The sequence below is a fragment of the Phascolarctos cinereus genome, unplaced genomic scaffold (assembly GCF_003287225.1).
Source record: "Phascolarctos cinereus isolate Bilbo 61053 unplaced genomic scaffold, phaCin_HiC Scaffold_726;HRSCAF=1367, whole genome shotgun sequence".
In the NCBI taxonomy this organism is placed as follows: domain Eukaryota; kingdom Metazoa; phylum Chordata; class Mammalia; order Diprotodontia; family Phascolarctidae; genus Phascolarctos; species Phascolarctos cinereus.
Window position 1 is genome coordinate 47076277 of NW_027556098.1, and position 20264 is coordinate 47096540.

The 20264-nt window shown below is 34.1% G+C and overlaps 1 protein-coding gene across 1 annotated transcript in view; it reads right to left on the reverse strand.

Annotated features, from left to right (window-relative positions):
• Positions 1 to 648: 648 nt before the first annotated feature.
• NCAM2 (neural cell adhesion molecule 2) overlaps positions 649 to 20264 on the reverse strand; it is a 281382-nt gene continuing 261766 nt past the window's right edge. Inside the window, exons 17-18 of the mRNA XM_020996054.2 lie at positions 11837 to 11956; positions 649 to 5354 (exon numbers count right to left, since the gene is read on the reverse strand). Of these exons, the coding sequence (XP_020851713.1) occupies positions 5246 to 5354; positions 11837 to 11956 (229 nt within the window). The 3' untranslated portion in view covers positions 649 to 5245. The remainder of the gene's footprint in view (positions 5355 to 11836; positions 11957 to 20264) is intronic.

Sequence of the window (20264 nt, forward strand, 5' to 3'; positions counted from 1 at the left end):
TAATTTCTCAGTGAAAAGTTTGAAAAAGGTGGTTACAAAATCTTTGTACAACTTTAAACACTTTAGATATATATGATAAAAGTATACTGTAAATGAAAAAGATGAATTCTTAAGTTTTATGTATTATTGTTAATTTTGTATTAGTTAATTTCTATTTCTTTTCATAAATTAAATTCTTGAAATTATTGTGCAACAACTTCAGATTGCTTTGAAATATGTGTCACAAATGATGGCAGCAATGGTGAAGGTTAAAAATCAGACTGTATTCCTTTAAAACACTAATATACCAGCTTTTGTGTAACATTTATAGTGTGCTTCTATCATATATATCTGTTATTAAAGTTTAAAGTTGCACTAGGACTTTTTAATCACCCTGTATATTTCAATTGTTGTTTTAGATTTCATATTCATGAAACTTTGTTTATGTGCATTGAAGACTAAAAATTAAATTTCCAGTGAAAATAAATTTATGCATATCATCAAAGTGTCATATCTTTGGGCAAAAATCTATCAATAAAGGTTGAAAATATTTTAAACAAGATTTGTGGGAAAATTGAAAGTGTTTTTAATAAAAGCTTTCATATCAATCAAAAGCACAAATACATATTAGTTCTTTTCAAATAACAGAAAATATAGACAAGACTTAAGTTTTAAAATTCACTGTATGGCACTTAAATAATTTATTTACTTATGAATAAAAGACACTTGCAAAATGAATTTTTTTAATTAATTTCTTTCAACTAAGTTTCTTGAAGGCAGACACGATTTCATTTTTTCCCCTTTTTTGGCCCCAGAACCTACCAGGATGCCTAATAGATATTATAGGTATTTGTTAATGATTGTTGAATTAAAGATAATACTCAATTTAGAAAATAAATATCAAGTAGAATTTGCTATATCAATTTTTAATGTAGCTTTTTACTTTGTATTAATGTTACAAAGACTAAATGGATTAACTTATCAACAATAACATTAGAAGCAACAGAATAGTAATATTTCTGATCTAGTTTATGATAGATATCAAATATATATATGTGTTTGTATCATAGGATCCATAAAATTCCTTTGCAAATAATTTTAATAATATGATACCAAATTTATTCATGCCAATGTAAAGGAAAATTGAGAGAGGCAGCATGGAGTAATGGAGAAAGTGCTAGATTTGGAGTGAAAAAGAACTGAGTTCAAATTCTGCCCCATTTACTAGCTGTATGGCTCCAGGCAAGTCACTTAAACTCTCTGTGCCTCAGTTTCTTCATCTGTAAAATGAGGGAATTGGACTTGATGGCTTCTTAGTACCCTTCCCAGACCTTATGATTCTGTGACTTTACTCTTTCCTTTAATCTCTTGTTGAATGTGATTGTCATTGCCCCTTTTCATTTAAATTACCAAGAACTGCCAATATTTGAAATGAGATTCTGGTTTAAAAAAGTATATAATTCAGATTATTTTATCAATTCTGTCAGTTATATTCAGTCAACTCTTCTGAAAATTTATACTAACACAATATTATTCTCAGACAATAAAAGTGATATTTATACAGCTGTGTAACTTGTCTAAAATAAGAAAACAAAATTGAGAAAAATGTTATTTCAGTTCTATGTTTATCTTACAAATTACTAAGCCATCTTTTATTAGGAAACTTTTACAAATGAAGACATATTTGACCAGTGGCAAAAAAATCAGTCAGGGTTTTGTCTTGATCTTATATGACACTGATTTTAAGGACAAGAGGTATGAACCACTTAAGAAAAAAATAGATTATACCCAGAAATGCCTGTATTTAGCCCCAGGTAACTATTTGTCTCAGATTGTCATGTCTTATGAGTGGCAAGAAGCTGAACTATGGATAAAAAGAAAAAAAATTCCACTGACTGACCTTTCATGTATAGCCCAAGGAAGTAAGAAAAACAACATTCTCATTAATGCAACACACAAATCTCTGTCTCTGTTTCTCAGAGTATAGTGAAGTATAGTATAAAAACGGGTTAGACTTAGAAAACTGACTCCCTTTCGGGGGAGCTGTGTTTCAGAAGGACAAGCATTTCTTCTCAGCCCTGGGAGTCATTTTGCCTATATCAATCTTTGAGCTGGAAGGCTACTTTGAATTACATTTGAGAATTCTGAAAAAGACACACAGACTGAGAGGAAGTACTGCATGAAGATGCTGCATGAGCAGCATCAATAGTGTCAAGATGGTATTCTCAGCTCCACATAGGACTTAATAAAATGAGGTGGGAAGAAGCTTCCCTCCTTCAGGGCGCCTTCAGGCATTTTGCAGTGAATTGTAATTGCTTTTTCAAGAGCTAAGTTCCAAAAAGTCTACTTTTCTCCCATCTTCCCATTCCTGTGCCTGTTCACTGCCAGATATTGTTTTATACTCTTCTTTCTTCTTTTACATGTTTCCTGTATCTCGATTTTGCTTCATAAATAAAGAAACCTGGGTTTGGCCATGACAATTTGTACTGTATACTTAGTCAATATTGAGAAAAGGAGAATGAAGGTAGCTAGAGATTACTGGAAATACAAAAAAAAAATTATGGCAGACAGCCAAACCTCTATCTAAATTTGACTAACTCTAATAGGCTCTTAAGGTTACATTAATGAATTTTCATTTGATATTACCTCCACAAAATAGCAGGACTACCTGGCCTTGAATGCCATCATATTTGCTTTTAGCTAAAAACAAGCTAATTGCTATAATGGAGTAAGATGGATTAAACCTCCAGAGAAGAACAGAACAGGGGAGAGAAGACTGAAAAAAAGATCATACCATAAACTACCTGCCTCCCACCTCTATCCCTCAGAGGGAAGACAGACAAGGCTTAGGAAAGATTCAGCTTTGCCCCTTTCCGCAAGGGAAAGGGAGCAGAAAGGCTCAAGCACCAGCTACCCAACTCTCCCTAGCCCAGATAGATGCACAGGTGTGACAATGATAAGCATCCTGTCTAGATATTCCAGCTTTTCTAATTCCTTCACTGCCATTAATTTGCCAATTTAGAGCCTAATCTAGAAAACGTCAATCTCCAAAATCACGAACTATCTCAATTATTTTGGCTGTCATAACAAACTAATTCGGAAAGTTGTTAGTCAAACAACTGGTTACACAGTCAAGTCTGTAAGGATGGTTTAATTGATTTGCAATATGGACATAATCTATACTAGTTTTATAGTGATAACAATATTCTTTCTTGAGAAAATTTCACAGTAAATATGAAGGAGCGATTTTCTATAGCTCCCATTTCCAGTTTGGAGCTGTGGTTAATCAGCATCTTGTTGCCTTAAAAATGAGTTCTGTCCTACCAAAATGGTAATGGAATGGTTAAAAAAAATACTTGTTTTTGCTTGACTTGATATTTTAGGCAATTAACTTGAAACTGAAGCTGGAGCTCCTTGCTGGCATAATACTTTTATTTATCCATTACTTTAAGAGAACGAAGTTCCAGAGCAGCCATTCTTGACAGGTATTAAAATTCACCCAGTGCTTTTTTAGGATCATTTTTCTAAGCAGTCAAAGATGAGGAAGATGCCTTCTACCACTTCAAAATTAGATTTACAAAACATCACTTGAAATGCTGAAGAGAATTTTGATACTTCGGGAGTAGGAATATTTTAAAAGCTGCTCCCAATGGATATAGATCAATACATATACATGTCATCATGTGTGTATGTGTGTAAACACAAACACACATATAGTATATATATATATATATATATATATATATATATATATATATACATGTATCTTTTTTATAGGTGTATTTCTATTTAGAGCTATACATAGTTAATTTGCCTTGTATAAAGGCCAGATTTAATAATGAATTTTTTTTTCCTTTGGGAACTTTGCATAGTTTATAATTTATTCTGGATTAGGGCCTAAAATAATACTATTCCAAACAAGTGACATTAGCATAACTATACTGAATACATAAGGACTTTCAAGAGAAAAGATAGCCGATCAGGAGATTATATCTGTAAGCTACTATATTTAGAATGAATAAAATTAATATTCATAGTAAAAATGCTTACCAGAAAGATATTTTGACTTACACTATGTATTAATCAATCAATCAACAGGCATTTACTGAGTGCCTACTCTGTGCCAGCCCTGTGTTAATGTGTGAAGATACAAATACCAAGAATGAAACATGAAATAAAATATTTACCCATTAAAGATTTCTTTTGAATTTTAGCCAAATTGTATTTCTTATATATTTTTTTACCTCAAATCATTCATGAACAGACCTTTTAAAGTTGGTAAAGTACAATCTTAAAATTTTGCATGACAAAGATTGAGAATACATCTGTAAAAAATACAGCTGATGTCATTTAACATATTTGAAATCATGGCTCCTTGATCTGATAAAAACACTAAAAATAAAATAAAATGAAAATAACCTAAATACACATATGTGTTAAGGTAAGGTTAACAAATTGAATGTTTCCACTTAAGCTTATTTGAAGCCCAAACCATAAATCTGTTTTCCTTTTGATTCCTAGGGTTTCAGTTTAAATATTATCTCTTCAAAATGAATGAGGCATATGTCTAAATAATAGAAAACATGAGGGATTTTCTAAGCCACATTTTCGAATATAGCAACAATATCTTTCATTAAAATATAACCATTTTGATCTGTATCACATGCTGATTAATTTTCCACTCATTAGAGATCAGTCATGGACCTGCACTGTAGTTATATAGAAACCTCAAGTCTTGTCAGTTATTACTATCAATAATTAGAATATCTCTCTAGGCCACAGGTATGCTGAATTTCTCATTATAATCAAAAGACCTCGAGTAAGCCTCTTCACTTTTCCTTTAAAAGTGACCTAATCTATCTTTAAAAAGGCCAGATTCAAGAAAACACAATGATTTTTTTTTTTTTACTATTGTTAGTTTAGCTTGAAGTTGTGTTTTTCTCCTATTTGGAATATAGACTCTGGTCAAAATGATATTTTAGTAATGTATTTCCTTATAAATTTCAGCTTTGTAATAAATTGCACTACTTCACTGGATTGATCAAAACGATATTTTAGAATTGTTGTTAGCCAGGAGTACACATGGAGGCAAAATAAACAAAAATATAAAGGTACTGTGGACCAGAATAGTTTGATTATCTCTACAGAGTATTGATAGAAAAAGGTGCCCAAGAAATTAAGGTAAGCTGTATAGTTTTGGTTACAGGGTCACTTCAGTTTGAATTATTTGTTGTTGCTGTTGTTTTTTGCTGTGGTCGTCTTCCTGTTACGCTTTGCTATCTTCTTTTGACTGAGTTATATCAATGGAAATTTTTGCTTCTATAATTTCTGGGCTTAAAACCTCTTTTTCATTTTCTTCTTTTAATGGCAGTTTTCTAGATAGAAATAAGAAAAGAAACAGCTCTTTAAAAAGTAATTGAATCAATGTATCCTCATTTCATAAATTGCTTGGATCAGCCAAAGGAATGCTACAATTCTTTACGACAGCACATCATAATGATGACTGATGACCACTGGCCCTTTATGAAAAACCCAGGGATATTTTACATAAAAGTGGATTAGAATAGTTTAAGCTATCATCCTCTGTCTTTGGTATTATATTTTAATAAGAAATAGCATCAGATTTGACAAAAAACAATTATAAACTGACATTAAAAATGCCATCGATGAGCACTTATTAAGTGTCTACTACATCAGTCAGCCAATAACTATTTATTAAGCATCTATTACGTGCCAGTTGCCAGGCACTGTGCTAAGTGGTGGGAATATCAAGAAAGGCAAAAGAAAATCTCTCCTCTCAGGGAGCTCACAATCTAATGGAGGAGACAACATGTTAATAACTATGTGCAAACAAGATATATACAAGATATATTGAAGATAACCAACAGACAGAAGACACTTAACAATAAGGAGAATTGGGAAAGGCTTCTTGTAAAAGATTAGATTTTGATTAGAACTTGAAGGAAGACAGAAGATAGAGATCCTGGCTACCTATTATCTAATATCTCTTTTGCCCTTTGTGGTTAAACTCCTACATCTACAACAGAAGTGTCCATGTCCTCTGCTCTTACTCCCTTCTTAACCCTCTATAATCTGGCTTCTGACCTCATCATTACGCCAAAACTCTCTCTCCAAAGTTACCAATGATATCTTAATTGTCAAATCCAATGGCCTTTTTTCAACCCTCGTTTTTTTTTTTTAATTTTCTGCACCTTTTGATACTGTTGATCACCATCTCCTCCTCTCCAGATTTTTTGGACACCATTCCTGGTTCTTTTCTCATGTACTGGACTGCTTCTTTTCAATATCCTTTGCTGGATCCTCATCCAGATTACATCCAATAACCATTGGTGCCTCACGGACTCTATTCTGGGCCCTTTTCTTTTCTCTCTATAGTACTTCATTCACTGATCTCATCAGCTCTCATGGTTTTAATTATCATTTCTCTGCTGATGATTCTTAAAGCTCGCTGTCCTGCTCCAGTCTCTTTGCTGACTTCTATTTTTGCATCTCCAACTGCTTTTCAGATACCTTGAACTGCATCATCAGTAGTATACTCATAATACTGTTCCACCCCCAAGTACTCTGCAATCATTTCACTGACTGTCCCCCATGCCTGGAATGTTCTCCCTTTTCAACTTAGTAAGCATTTATTAATGCCTACTATGTTCCAGGCACTGTACTAATCACTGGGTATATAAAAATGGGCAAAGACAGTCCTTGACCTCAAGAGCTCGCAGCCTAACAGGGGAGACAGCAAGCAGACAAACAAGCTATATAACAGGATAAATAGGAAACAACAGAGAGAGGGCACTAGAATTAAGAGAGGTTGGGAAGGGCTTCTTGTAGAAGGCTGGATTTTGGACTGGACTTGAAAGAAGCCAGGGAAGTCTGAAGGCAGAGAGGAGGAGGGAGAGCATGCCAGGCATGGGGGAGCAGTCAGAGAAAATGCCCAGAGTTGAGAGATGGTCTTAGTTGTGGAACGACAACGAGACTACTGTCACTGGACTAAAAAGTACAAAGTGCAAGAAGTGCAAGAAGAGTGGAAAGATGGGGGTGGAGGGTGGTGAGCATGGGCTATGAGTCACTCTGAATGCTAAACAAAGGATTTGTATTTGATCCTGGAAGTGATAGGGAGCCACTGGTGTTTATTGAAGAGAGGAGTGACATGATTGGACTGGTACTTTAGGGCAATCACTTTGGTGATTAAATGGAAGATGGATTGGAGTGGAAAGAGATTTGTGGCAAGTAGATTAAGGAGCAGGATATTGCAACGGTATAAGCATGAAGTGATGAGGGCCTGCCCCAGGGTAGTGGCAGTATTAGAGAAGAGTAGGGGGCATATTTGAGGTATGTTGCAAAGATAAAGTTGATAGGCCTTAGTAACAGATTGAATATGGGGGTGAGATATGGAGAGGAGTTGAGGATGACACCTAGGGGGTCAAATCTGGGGGAACAGGAAAATTGTGATACCCTTGACAGTAATAGAGAATTCAGGAGATAGGCAGAATTTAGGAAGAAAAATGATGTTCAGTTTTAGATGTATTGAGTTTAAGATGTCCACAACTAATCCAAACTGAGTGTCCAATAAGCAGTTGGAGATAGGAGTTTAGAGGTCAGCAGAGAGATTAGAGTTGGATAAGCAGATGAGAATCATTAACATAGAGATGATAATTGAATCTTTGGGAACTGATGATATTATCAAAAGGGAGAAGAGACAAGGGCCCAGGATGGAACCCTGTTGGACCCACATTTAGAATAATGACAACCAGGGTTTGGATTCACTAGAATGGAGATGATTATAAAAATAGCTGACATTTATGCAGCACTTTACATTTTGCAGAGCACTTTGCATATATTATGTGTTCTATTTTGATATCCCCAGCCCCAGATGGTAACCTGATTCTCTTTTTAAAAATGAATTTGTCGGGGCAGCTAGGTGGCGCAGTGTATAGAGCACCGGCCCTGAAGTCAGGAGTACCTGAGTTCAAATTCGGCCTCAGACCAAACACTTGACACTTACTAGCTGTGTGACCCTGGGCAAGTCACTTAACCCCAACTGCCTTAAAAAAAATGAATTTGTCCTTCAAACAAATATAGACATAAATAATTGAAGGAATATTAATTGCATGTGGGTAGACAGAGCCAATATAATAAAATGTGACAATACAACTGAAATTAATTTACTTAGTGTTATACCAATCAAACTATCAAATAATTATTTTATAGAATTAGAAACAATAACAAAATTCATCTAGAGAAACAAAAGGTCAAGAATATCAAGGAAATCAATTAAAAAATTGGGAAGGAAGGGGGCCTGGAAGAACCAGGTAGCAAATTATACTATAAAGATGTAATCATTGAAATAACTTAGTAGTAGATAAGAAATAAAGTGGGTGAGCAATGGAGTAGATTAGGTACATAATATACAGAAAAAAAAATGAGTACAGTAACCCAGTGTCTGATAGACCTAAAGGTTCAAGCTTTTGCTGCAAGAACTTACCATCTGAAAAAAAAAAACTGCTGGGAAAATTGGAAAGAAGTCCAGCAGAAACTAAGCAGAGACCAATATATCACACTGTATGTATACCAAGATAAGTTCCAAATAGGTACATGATCTAGACATAAAGGGTGATATATAAGTAAATTAGTGGAGCATGAAAGAAATTACCTGTCAAATCTATGGCTAAGAATTCATGACCAAACAAGATAGAGAAGTTCGTAGGAGGAAAAATTATAATTTTGATTATATAAATTTAAAAAAATTTGCACAAATAATGCTGTTAAAATTAGAAGAAAAGCAGATAATTGAGGGGGAAATCTTTGCAGCAAATTTGATTGATAAAGATCTAATTTCTCAAATATATAGGGAACTGAGCCAAACCTAGTAGGAATAAGAGCCATGTCCCAATTGATAAATGGTCAAAGGATAGGAAGAGGCAGTTTTCAAGGGAAGAAATTTAAGCTATCAATAGTCACGTGAAAAATATACTCTAAATCACTAATAGTTAGAGAAATGCAAATTAAAACAACCCTGAGGTACCACCTCACACCCATTATATTGGCTAAGATGACACAAAAGGAAAATAACAAATGCTGGAAGGAATGTGGGAGAACAGGTACACTACTGCACTAGCTGTGAACTAGTCCAGCTATTCTGGAAAGCAATGTAGAGTGATGGCCAAAAAGAGCTATTAAACTGGGCATACCCTCTAACCTAGCACTGCCACTACTAGGTCTATACTCCCAAAGAGATAAAAGAAGGAACAGGACCCATGTGTTAAAAAATATTTATAGCAGCTCTTTTTGTCATGTCCAAGAACTGGAAACTGAGAGGATGCCCATCAATTGAGAAATGGCTGAACAAGTTATAGTATATATGAATGTGATAAAACAGTATGTGCTATAAGAAATGATAGAGTGGTTTCAGAAAAACCTGGGAAGACTTATATGAATAGATGCAATATGAAGTGAGAACAATTTACACAGTAATAGCAGTATTGTAAAGATAATCAACTGTGAAAGACTTAGTAACTCTGATCAACACAATGACCCACCACAGTTCCAAAGGACTCATGATGAAAATACTATTCACCTCTCAATAGAGAACTGATGGACTCAGAGTGCAGATTGAAGCATATTTTTTTCTCTTTCTTCCTCCCCTCTCCCCAGAACATGGCTAATGTGGGAATTTGTTTTGCCTGATTTCATATTTGTAGTGTGTTTTGTATTTCTTGCCTTCTCAATGAGTGATGGAAGGGATGAGAGAAAGGAAAGAACCTGGAACTGAAAATAAAATATAATTGAATGAAAAAAATTAGAATGAGTCTGTTCTCACAGCCAACTGGCATGTTGTTACTTGAGTTCAGGGTATATGGGGCGATAGTCCTGAGTTTTCTATTTCCCAGACTATCTATGCTAAGACCTTGCAGTTCTGATTTGGAATGTCATTCCTGGGGTCCTATCAAGTCACAGCTTTATTTTGTGAACAACCTTATAACTCTCCCAGGAGAACCCTAATATTCAAATTTGGGGTCACTTAGATTTTCCCTAGAAAAATGAGCCAATTGGAACACTGCTGCCCCTGAGAAGCTGGTCTCAGAGGCTAAACTCCATCCCTTTGATCTGTAGAGGGGTGACATTAGGTGGAATTAGTGGAGAAAGTATTGCCGATGAGCTGACTCACTAGGTATGGCCTGTAAGCATTTCAACACCATTTTGGTTGGAGGGCTGCAAATAAACAAAATAAAACACAGACTCTTTACAATCCATAGAGACACCTGATGTTACGTATTTATATACGCAACAGTGGCCATCCCATGGAGCACTTTTTGAGATAGGTCAGTTTCTGGATTTCTCCCCATGCACAATCCATAGGATGTCTACTGTAACATGTCTAAAATTATGTCAAGTGAGGCAGCAAGGAATAATAGATGGTCAGTCTTGGAGTCAAAGAGATTTGGGTTTAAGTTCCACTTTTGAAATTAGCTGGCTGTGTGACCTTTGGCAAATCAGTTAACCTCTTAGTGCTCTAGGCCACTTTCTATGGCTATAAACTGCAGAGTAGGACATAGACTCCTAGCCTGGAGTTCTGTGTTTTGATGAAGTCACAGGTTAGGAAATATGTCTCTATATAAATTAAGATATACATGTATATCTATATATCACTCTCTACATACATGCATACATATACAGACAAAAGTATGCACATATGCACAAATATTTTAAAAATAAGAACTAATCTATTTTTTAATTTTGGATACATGTTTACTGAAATAGATATGTACATAAACCTAAAGTCTGAATATGTTTCTTATCTATTTGCATTAATTTTTATCTTTGCCCATTGATTTCATTTTTATGGCAGTGTTGTCCAAATGGACCTAACAACCCTGAATGATTCTATAATTCTTAGTATTAACTTATAGATTCAACTAGTATTCCCAATTACTCAAACTTTTCTTGTTCTCTCCCTTTCTGAAATCCTAACTTTTTTGAAACTCAAGTTCCATATAGTTTTCTTTTCAAAAGACAATTTTCAGTCAGAGTTTTTTACATTATACATATGGTGGATTGATTGCTAGTAGTTGTTTATTTCAGATACAGGTAATTGTGTATTTTTTTTTCTTTTAAATATGTGTATGGGGGGAGAAAAATGAGAACAGAAATAATTAACTTAATCTAATGCTAATGTAAATAAGATTATAATTCTAGCTTTTATCTTTAATTTTTTTAAATATGTTAGAGCACTAACATGCTCATTGGATCATTTCTGTACCTGGAACAGACCTAACAGTTCATGAATATGAATGCTGTTTTCTTTACAAGTCACTAACCTATTATTTCATTTACCAAATATTGACACAATTGTCATTAATATAGATATGATACACTAAGATTCTTTCTCATTCTTCTTTACAAATCTTCAGTTCTCTTGACTACTTAAATTCTGTGATTCTGAATTCAGAACATGTCAATTTCAGGATACAGAATACCCACATGGATGTTTTGTCAGTAAACCCTGTACGTTTGAGAAGGCCAACTACATTTTTCAAGTGTTTATTTTTAATGATACAAAATTAGTGTCTATGAACAAAACTCTGTTCCTAATTGTCAACTTAAAAAAATCTGAATTAGAATTTAGCAATATATGTTAATTAATTTCTCTCTGTCATCATGGTTCAGAAATAAATTGTTTTGCTTCTCAAAGGACAATGGGCCCTTGAAGTTCATACTTATAATACTTTTAAAATAACTTTAAAAATAATTTAGTTTTACTTGCATGAAATTCTTTGAAGTACAGTAGGGATCTCACTACTGCTTACTCAAATAAAATTTAAAATTCTAGGCTACATACTCAGGTTCTGTGAGTGGAGTAGTTTCATTTGGTTCATTTATTGGGCTTCCATCTTCATGACTGGTAATTCTTTCATCCTCTGTTCTCATTTCCACTATTGGCTCTTTTGATCCATCTTTCCTAAAAAGTATTGAAAAAAAATCTTAACCTGCACAATGTAATCAAAATATCATTCATTTTGTGACACAGCCTAAACCCTAAAGTACAATATTTCCAGATCTGAAGAACCTTCAAGAATATCTCTTATGTAAGTTCCCAGAAGATTTTGGCTTGGTACAGAGAAGACAGAGAAATAAAGTTACTAGAAATATATAACATAATAGAAAATTTGTTGCAACAAACAAAACATTTGAAAGTTTTGAATAGCACTTTTTTTTCTGCTGCAACTTTCTGGATAATGTGGGTATACATCTTATAAAGAAAAAACAGTATAGCATTTGAGGGCTGAAAAAGAGATCTTCTGATTCAATCCTTCCATTTACTCATGAGGAAACTAAGGGGCCAGGGAAGTGAGGTGACCTGCCCAGGGAATCATTGGCAATGTGGGAATTAAAACCCAGACCCCCTAACTTCTAGACCACTGTTCTTTCCAATAGATTGTGCTGAGTCTTTTACTAGAAAGAAAGGTCAAGGGCACTTCCATGTTCTATGTGTCATACTTGCTAAAATGGCTAATGCAATCTTAGGTGGCATTAATAGATTCAGATTAAACCAAGCAAGGGAAATAGTGGCCACTTTGTATTCTTCATGGAACAATCCTCATCTTTAATATTAAATCATATTCTGTATGTCTCTCTACAAAGTGACACTCCAAGCCCTCATCATGGTGTGGTGATGATTCTGGATTCTCAAAAGCCATGTTAAAAGAAGAAGCTTTTAAGATGATCCTGGAAAAAGACTGATGATTTTCCAAGCATCAGCCTAGCTAAAAGCATGAAGAAGCTCATTACCATACTTGCCATTAGGTGAATTATTTGGCCATGGTGACACCTAAAACAAAGAAATATGCAAAACAGCCATCAGTCCTCTGAAGGTCCCTTTTATTTCTGCAGTGGTGATGGCAGCATAATGATAAATAGGCTAGAATGTGCAAAGAATAAGACAAGTTTTAGACTGTCTATAAATGTTAACCACGTGGGATTCTAACTATGAGATTCTTGTCCAGTGACTAACAAGGAGCCACACCCCTAAATCCTATTAAAAATAATATTTTTACTTTTAATGAAACTAGCAGACAAAAAGTAAGTTGCATCTACATCGAAGGATGGTTCACAGTTCCTCTTTGGTGAGGGGCAAGTAAAGGAATTATGCAACTGATTTTATTATGAATCCAAAAGTAAGAAGACACAGCATTTTATGAATATTTGGTAATTTCATTGCATTGTTTATTGCTTTTAAAAGAAAAGACTGTTATAAAGTCTAAAGTAGTTTAATCACCAATCTCTGTTGCAGAGGGTAAGGAGGTAACATAAGAGCAAATAAAAAATTATTAATATTGAAAAATTATTAATTGTATGGCAAACTGCTGGGAAACTAACAGATAAATAAGACAGTCCCTGCTTTTAAGGAACTCATTCCTTTTTTAAAAAATTTATTTTAAAAATAAGTTTTTATTGATATCTTCTGTTTTGTACTTCATCATAGGTGTCCCCAGTATTTCTCTGGCTTCTCCCAGAAAGTTAATCCTTATAACAAATAATATTTTTAAAGAGGAAAAAAATCAGGACAAATGATTGATATACTGGAAAAAGTCTGAAAACATATGCAATGTATAACATGAGTGGAACTCCCACCTTCACAAGGTTTGGGATGTCTTCTCATATCTTTTCATTTTTAGGTCCTGATTGATCTAAATTTGCTTTTGTTTTGGTGTATGGATTTTCCATTTACATTATAATTAGGGTGTATATTGTTTTCTTGGTTCTGCTGATTTGACTCTGCACTATTTGATGTAGATCTTTATGTGTTTCTCTGCATTCATCCCATACATCACTTCTTTGTTGGTTTTTTTAGTTTTGGTTGGGCAATGGGGGTTAAGTGACTTGCCCAGGGTCACACAGCTAGTAACTGTTATGTGTCTGAGGCCACATTTGAACTCACGTCTTCCTGAATCCAGGGCCGGTACTCTATCCACTGTGCCACCTAGCTGCCCCCTCCCCCCATACATCGTTTCTTACAGAACAGTTAAGATTCCATTACGTTCACATACCACAATTTTTCTAGCCATTCCACAATCAATGACATTAATTTTGTTTCTAATTCTTCGCTATCACATAAAGTCCTTTTATAAATATTTTGGTGTATATAGAGAGTTTTTTCTTATTGATAGTTTCCTTAGGATATAAGCTGAGGAATGGAACCTCTGATTCAAAAGGTATAGATATTTTAGTCACTTTGCATAATTTCAAATTGCTTTCCAAAATGGTTGTACCATTCCACAGATCCACTGACAATGTTTTACTGTGCCTATAATTCCACAACCCCTCCAACATTGACTATTGCCATTTTTGTCATCTTTGCCAATTTACAGACTATGAGATGGATCTTCAGGTTTGTTTTGATTTGTATTTCTTTTATTATTAGTGATTGGGAGCATTCTTTCATGTGGTTGTGAATAATTTGCAATTTTTCTTTTGATAACTACTCATATCCTTTAACCACTTATCTATTGGGGAATGGCTATTAGTTATGTATAAATATAAATATATATGAATTACATATGATATAAAATAAAAATTATACATGTACATGTATATGTGTATATGTACACACATATATGTGTGTGTATGTGCGTGAGTGTATAATTTGTATATCATGGATACCAAACTTTGATACAAAGATTTTTTTCCCATTTGACCACTTCCCTTCTCATTCTAGGTTCACTAATTTTGTCAATGCAGAAGCTTTTCAGTTTCAGTTAATCAAAGTTATCTATTTTAACTTTTGTAGTTGTATCTATCTCTTGTTTGGTTAAGAATACATATCCTACCCACAGAAGGGAGATATACATGATCTTCTCCCCTGATTTTAAAAATGAAATGATTTTCAATATTAAGATCCACATATCCATTTAGAAGATATTGTGGAATATGGTGTAAGAAATTGATACAAACCTAATTTTTCCAGTCTGCTTTGCAGTTATCTCAACAGTTTTTTTTTTAACTCAATAAGGAGTTTTTTCCTAGGTTATTTATGTTTTCTACTTTATCAAACACTGGGTTATTGAGTTCCACTATTTCTGATTCTCCATTGTCAAATCTGTCCATTGATTGATCTCTCTATTTTTAAATTAATACCATATAGTTTTGGATTTTTTTCCCCTAATACCATATAGTTTTGATGACTGCTACTTTATGATATAGCTGGACGTCTGGAAGTATTAATCCCCCTCCATCCCTATTTCTTTTCATCATTTCCCTTGATAGTCTAGATCTTTTTTTTCATCCAAATGAATGTTATTATTTTTATCAAGTTCAATTAACTATCTCCTCTGTAATCTGATTGGTATATCATGATAAGTGATAATTTCCAAGAGTTATTTGGAAGCCTTGTAATTTTTATCATATTGGCATGGCCTAGAGACATAAGCACTGAATATTTGTCCAGCTATTTAAGTTATTCTCTATTTCTTTAAGGAGCACTTTGTCATTTAATCTAAACAAATCTTCTATGTGCTTTGGTGTGTCCATCTCAAGATATTGTATACATTTTGTAGTTATTTGGAAAGATATGGCTTTATTATTATATTGGCTTCTTGGATTTTGGTATTATATAGAAATGCTGTTGGTTTTTCAGGGTTTATTTTGTAGCCTACAACTGTGCTGAAGCTATTAATTGTATCAATTAATATTTTGGCTGACTCCCTAGGATTTCCAAGTATACCTTCATATCATCAGCAAACAGGGATAGTTTTTATTTCCTCTTTACCTATCTCTATGCCTTTAATTTCCTTCTCTTCTATTATTGCTGTTGCTAGCATTTCTAGAACTATATTAAATAAGAGGGGGTAGAGTGAGCATCTTTGCTTCATTCTTGAATTTATTAGGAAAGATTAGTGCATCCTCAGCGCATATGATATTTGCTTCTGGTTTTAGATAGATGCTTGTTATGCTATTTTTAAAAAGGTCCCTCTATGTCTCTACCTTGCAGGTTTGTTAAAGCAAAAAAGAGTACTGTATTTTGGAAAAGGCTTTTGTGAATTTGTTGAGATGATCACATGCTTTTGGATGTTTTAATGTTTAATACGATTGATTACACAAATTATTTTCCTGACACTGAACCACCTTTGTATCCTTGGTATAAATCCCACTTAGTCATAATGAATATTACTTGTATAAATCACTGTAGTGTATTTGATAGGATTTTGTTTAAACTTTTTGAGTCAATATTCACTAATTATATTGGCCTATAGCTTTCCTTCTGTGTTTTATGTTATCCTGGTTTAGGCATTAGGACTATATTTGTCTCACAACATGATGCTGGTATGGTGCTACCTTTCTCAGTTTCTGAGAATAATTTGTAAAACATTGGTACTAAGTGTTCTTTTAAAAATTTAATGGAATTCTCCTGTGAATCAAGACCTAGGGTCTCTCTTCTTTCCCCCCACTTTGGTAATTCCTTTACAGCTAAATCTATTTTCTTTTCTGAGACTGGGTTATTTAAAATTTTTATCTGGCCTTCTGATAGTTTGAGTATTTTATATTTTTGAAGGTATTTATTTCTTTTGTGTTCTCCATTGTGTTAGCATATAACTGTGTATAATATATTCTGATTATTCTTTTTATTTCTTCTGGTTTTGTTGTGATTTCTCTTGTTCATTTGCTGTTTAGTTGATTTGATTTTCTGCTATCTTCTTTTTAACCAAATTAGCTAAACTTTTATTGGTTTGATTAGTTTTATCAAAGAACCAGCTTTCAGTTTTAATAATCATTTCTCTGAGTTTTTTGGTTTCTAAAATATCAATTTCCTCTCTAATTTTAAAAATTTCCTCATTTATGCTTATTTTAGGTTTGCTTATTTGTTGGCCCTCTCTTTTAAAATTTTGTTAATACATGTTTGTAGAGACATGATTTTTTCCCCAAGGAATTCTTTAGCTGCATCCCAGAAATTTTGGCACATTACTTCATCATCATTTTATTTCATGTAATTATCAATTGTTTCTATGATCTGTTCTTTGACCCACTCATCAGTTAGGATTTCATTGTTAAGTTTCTATTTGGGCTATGTCTTTTACTTATGGTCCCTGAACCAATGGTTATTTTTACTGTGTTATGGTCCATAAAGAGTTAATTTATTATTTCTGCCTTTTTATATTTGTTTGCAATATCTCTGTATCTTAACACATGGTCTGTTTTTGTAAAACTTCCATGATGCACTGAAAAAAATATATATATATATAATATATACTCTTTTGTAATCTCACTAAGAAGATGCCACAAATCTTTTAGCTCCAGTTTCTTTAGAAATTTGTTCAGTTTCATATATTCCTTTTTGTTTAGATTTCTGTTAGACATATTTAACATAGAGAGAGGGATATTAAAGTCTCCTGCCACTGTTATGTTACTGTTTATGTTTTCTTTTAGCTCAGTTAATTTTTCCTTTATGCATTTGGATATGAAGGCATTTAGAGCATATAATTTTATCACTGAATTGGTTTATTATCTATGGTTCCTTTCAGTATAATGTAGTTTCCTTGTTTATTCCTTTTTATTGAATATTATTATTATTTTAGTTCTCTTTGTCAGATAGCTTGATTGCAGCTCCTGCCTTTTTGAATTCACTTGATGTATAGTAAATTTTTTCCTATCACTTCACTTTTAATTTGCATACAAATTGTAGGATTTTGTTATCCAATTTGCCACTTTTCCATTTAATTGTATTAATTCATTCACATTTAAAGTTATGAGAGTTATGCTCATATTTTCCTCCAATTGTCTATAACATTTTAAAGTTATGATTTCTACAATTTTTCTGCTGTATACACAGTACTATTTTCCTTGAATTACTGTAGCTTGATCTTTTTTAAGGTGGTTCCATTACCAATAGTTCTCACTACCAATGGCCTCACTCATTTGTTATCTTTTTCCTTATGGAGTTTTACTTATTAATTCATTTTTCTTTCCTGTTTTATGTTTAATTCTTGCCTTCTTTTTTCCCCTCTCAGTTAGTTAAGCAGATTTCTGCTTCCTTTCCTCCCCTTCAACTAGTCTTGTTCACTACTTTTTCATATTTCGCCTTTTTTTGGGTGCCCATTTCCAGGGAAGCTTTCTCTTACTCTTTTCATTATCCACTCTCCCTTTTTGTCTAGAAACTTATTGTCTGGTTCATGAACTTTATAATTATCTAGTTCTTGATTCTCTGTATTCCTCATAAAATCAAAGCTTCTAAGGTATCTATTTTAGGCTCTCCTAGGAAATTTCTGCCACTGCCTCTTGCATGTAGCTTGTCCTGTGAATTTCTGCTTTCCATTGTCCTTTATTCCTATAACAATGCCAATTCCTACAGGTGACAGAGAAGAGTACTCTCCTTTCTCACTTCCCTAATTACTCAGCCCACTTTTGATTTATACCTTTCTTCTGGTTACCTTCTTTCTGCATTTGCATAAAAATATCTTCCATGGGTCTATGCCCTCCTACTCCCCTAGTTGACAGTTGCCCCCAGTTCTAACTCCTCTCCTGATGTAGAACAAGTAATCTTTTCAAGCACCAAATGCCCTAGACCACACCCAAGCACAGGGTTCCCATCTTTTTTTCACACAACATCTGTCTTCACCCACAGAAGTATTCATCAGCAGAACTCCTTCCCATCACTAAAACAAAGATTCCTTCATTTTCCTTCCCTTTTTAGTCCTTCCCCTCTCCTTTTTTACTCACTCCCCTTCTGGCTCTTCTCTTCTTGAGAGAGCATGGGGGTCACCTTCTCTCTCGTTGCTAGTCCTTGATTTGACATTGGCACATTACACATTCCCATCTATTCCCCTGCTCCCTTCCCCCATTTCATGCATTCTTCCATTTTATAAGTAGTGCCACAAAAACACCCCAACACTAATTTGCCCATAGTGAGGGTGTTGCCAGGTTCTGTTTATACTAACCCCTATCCTCCTCTTTATTGATACCTCTACCTGACTTCTGCCTTCACCACTGTCTCCTTGTGTACATTTAGAAAAAAGTATCTCCTGTTACTTTGTTGCTGTTGCTGTCCTTGGCTGGTATATTAATTTATCCTTCCTGAATTTCTTTTGTCTTGGGTCTCTGAAAAGCAAATAATGTCATCAGGTCTGGTTTTCTTTCTAAGAAAGCTTCAAATACCTTTTTATTATGGAATATCGGTCTTTTTTCACTTATGGTTAAGCTCTGATGTGCAAAAAAAACCTCAAATGGGGTCATAAAGGGTCAGATACGTCTGAAACAACACAACAACAGAAACATCTAGAAAGGGAAGCAGTGATATAAAGAGTCACTATGGCTTCATCAAGACTAGGACATAACAGAGTAACTTTATTGTCTTTTTTGGGTAGAGTTATTAATCTTCTAGATGAAAGAAATTCTATAGATAGTTTACCTAGATTTTAGGAAACTTCACAAAGTATTTCATATTAATTTTATTAATGATTCAATGTCAACATAGCAGGTTAACATTTTGATCGCTGATCTGGATAGAGGTACAGATAACATGCTCATAAAATTTGCAGATTACACTAAAGGATGTCATCAAAGGATGGCATTGCTAATATATGGCATGATAATATATTGGATGACAGAATGAAGATACAAAAAGATGCTGAAAGCATTGAGGTGTATCTACTAAAATGAAATGCGATAGGGATACGTGTAAATTCTGACATTTGGGCACAAAAACAAACCAACTTCACAAGTACAAGATGAAGGATGCATGGTTAGCTAGCAGTTTCTCTGAAAAAGACCGAGGAGTTTGAGTGGAATATTAGCTCAATATGAATCAACAGTGTCACGTAACAGTCAAAGAAGCTAAAGTGATCTTGGGCTTTGCTGAGATGTGTTTCTTCTAGGAATAAGGAGGTTATAGTCCCTTTGTAGTTTGCCTTTGTCAGTGGTACTGTGTTCAGTTCTGGGTGCTACAATTTAAGAAGAATTGACTGCTGGATAGTAATTGATAATCTGGACAGCGTCCAGAGGATGGAAGTCAGGAAGTCGGCCCTTGTTTGAGTTTCTGTCATATGAGAATTGTCTGAAGCAACTGGAGATATTTATTTGGAGAAAAGAAGAATTGGGGGGACATTATGGTCATCTTAAATATTTGAAAGCCTGCCATGTAGAGAAGGGAACGATTTGTTCTGTTCAGCGCCAGAAAGAAGAGCCTGGGTAAAGAGGTTTCCTGAAGTCAGAAAAAAAACCTTCCTAACATTTAGAGCTGCTCAAAAGTTAAATGATCTATGATTAAGAGGTAATGG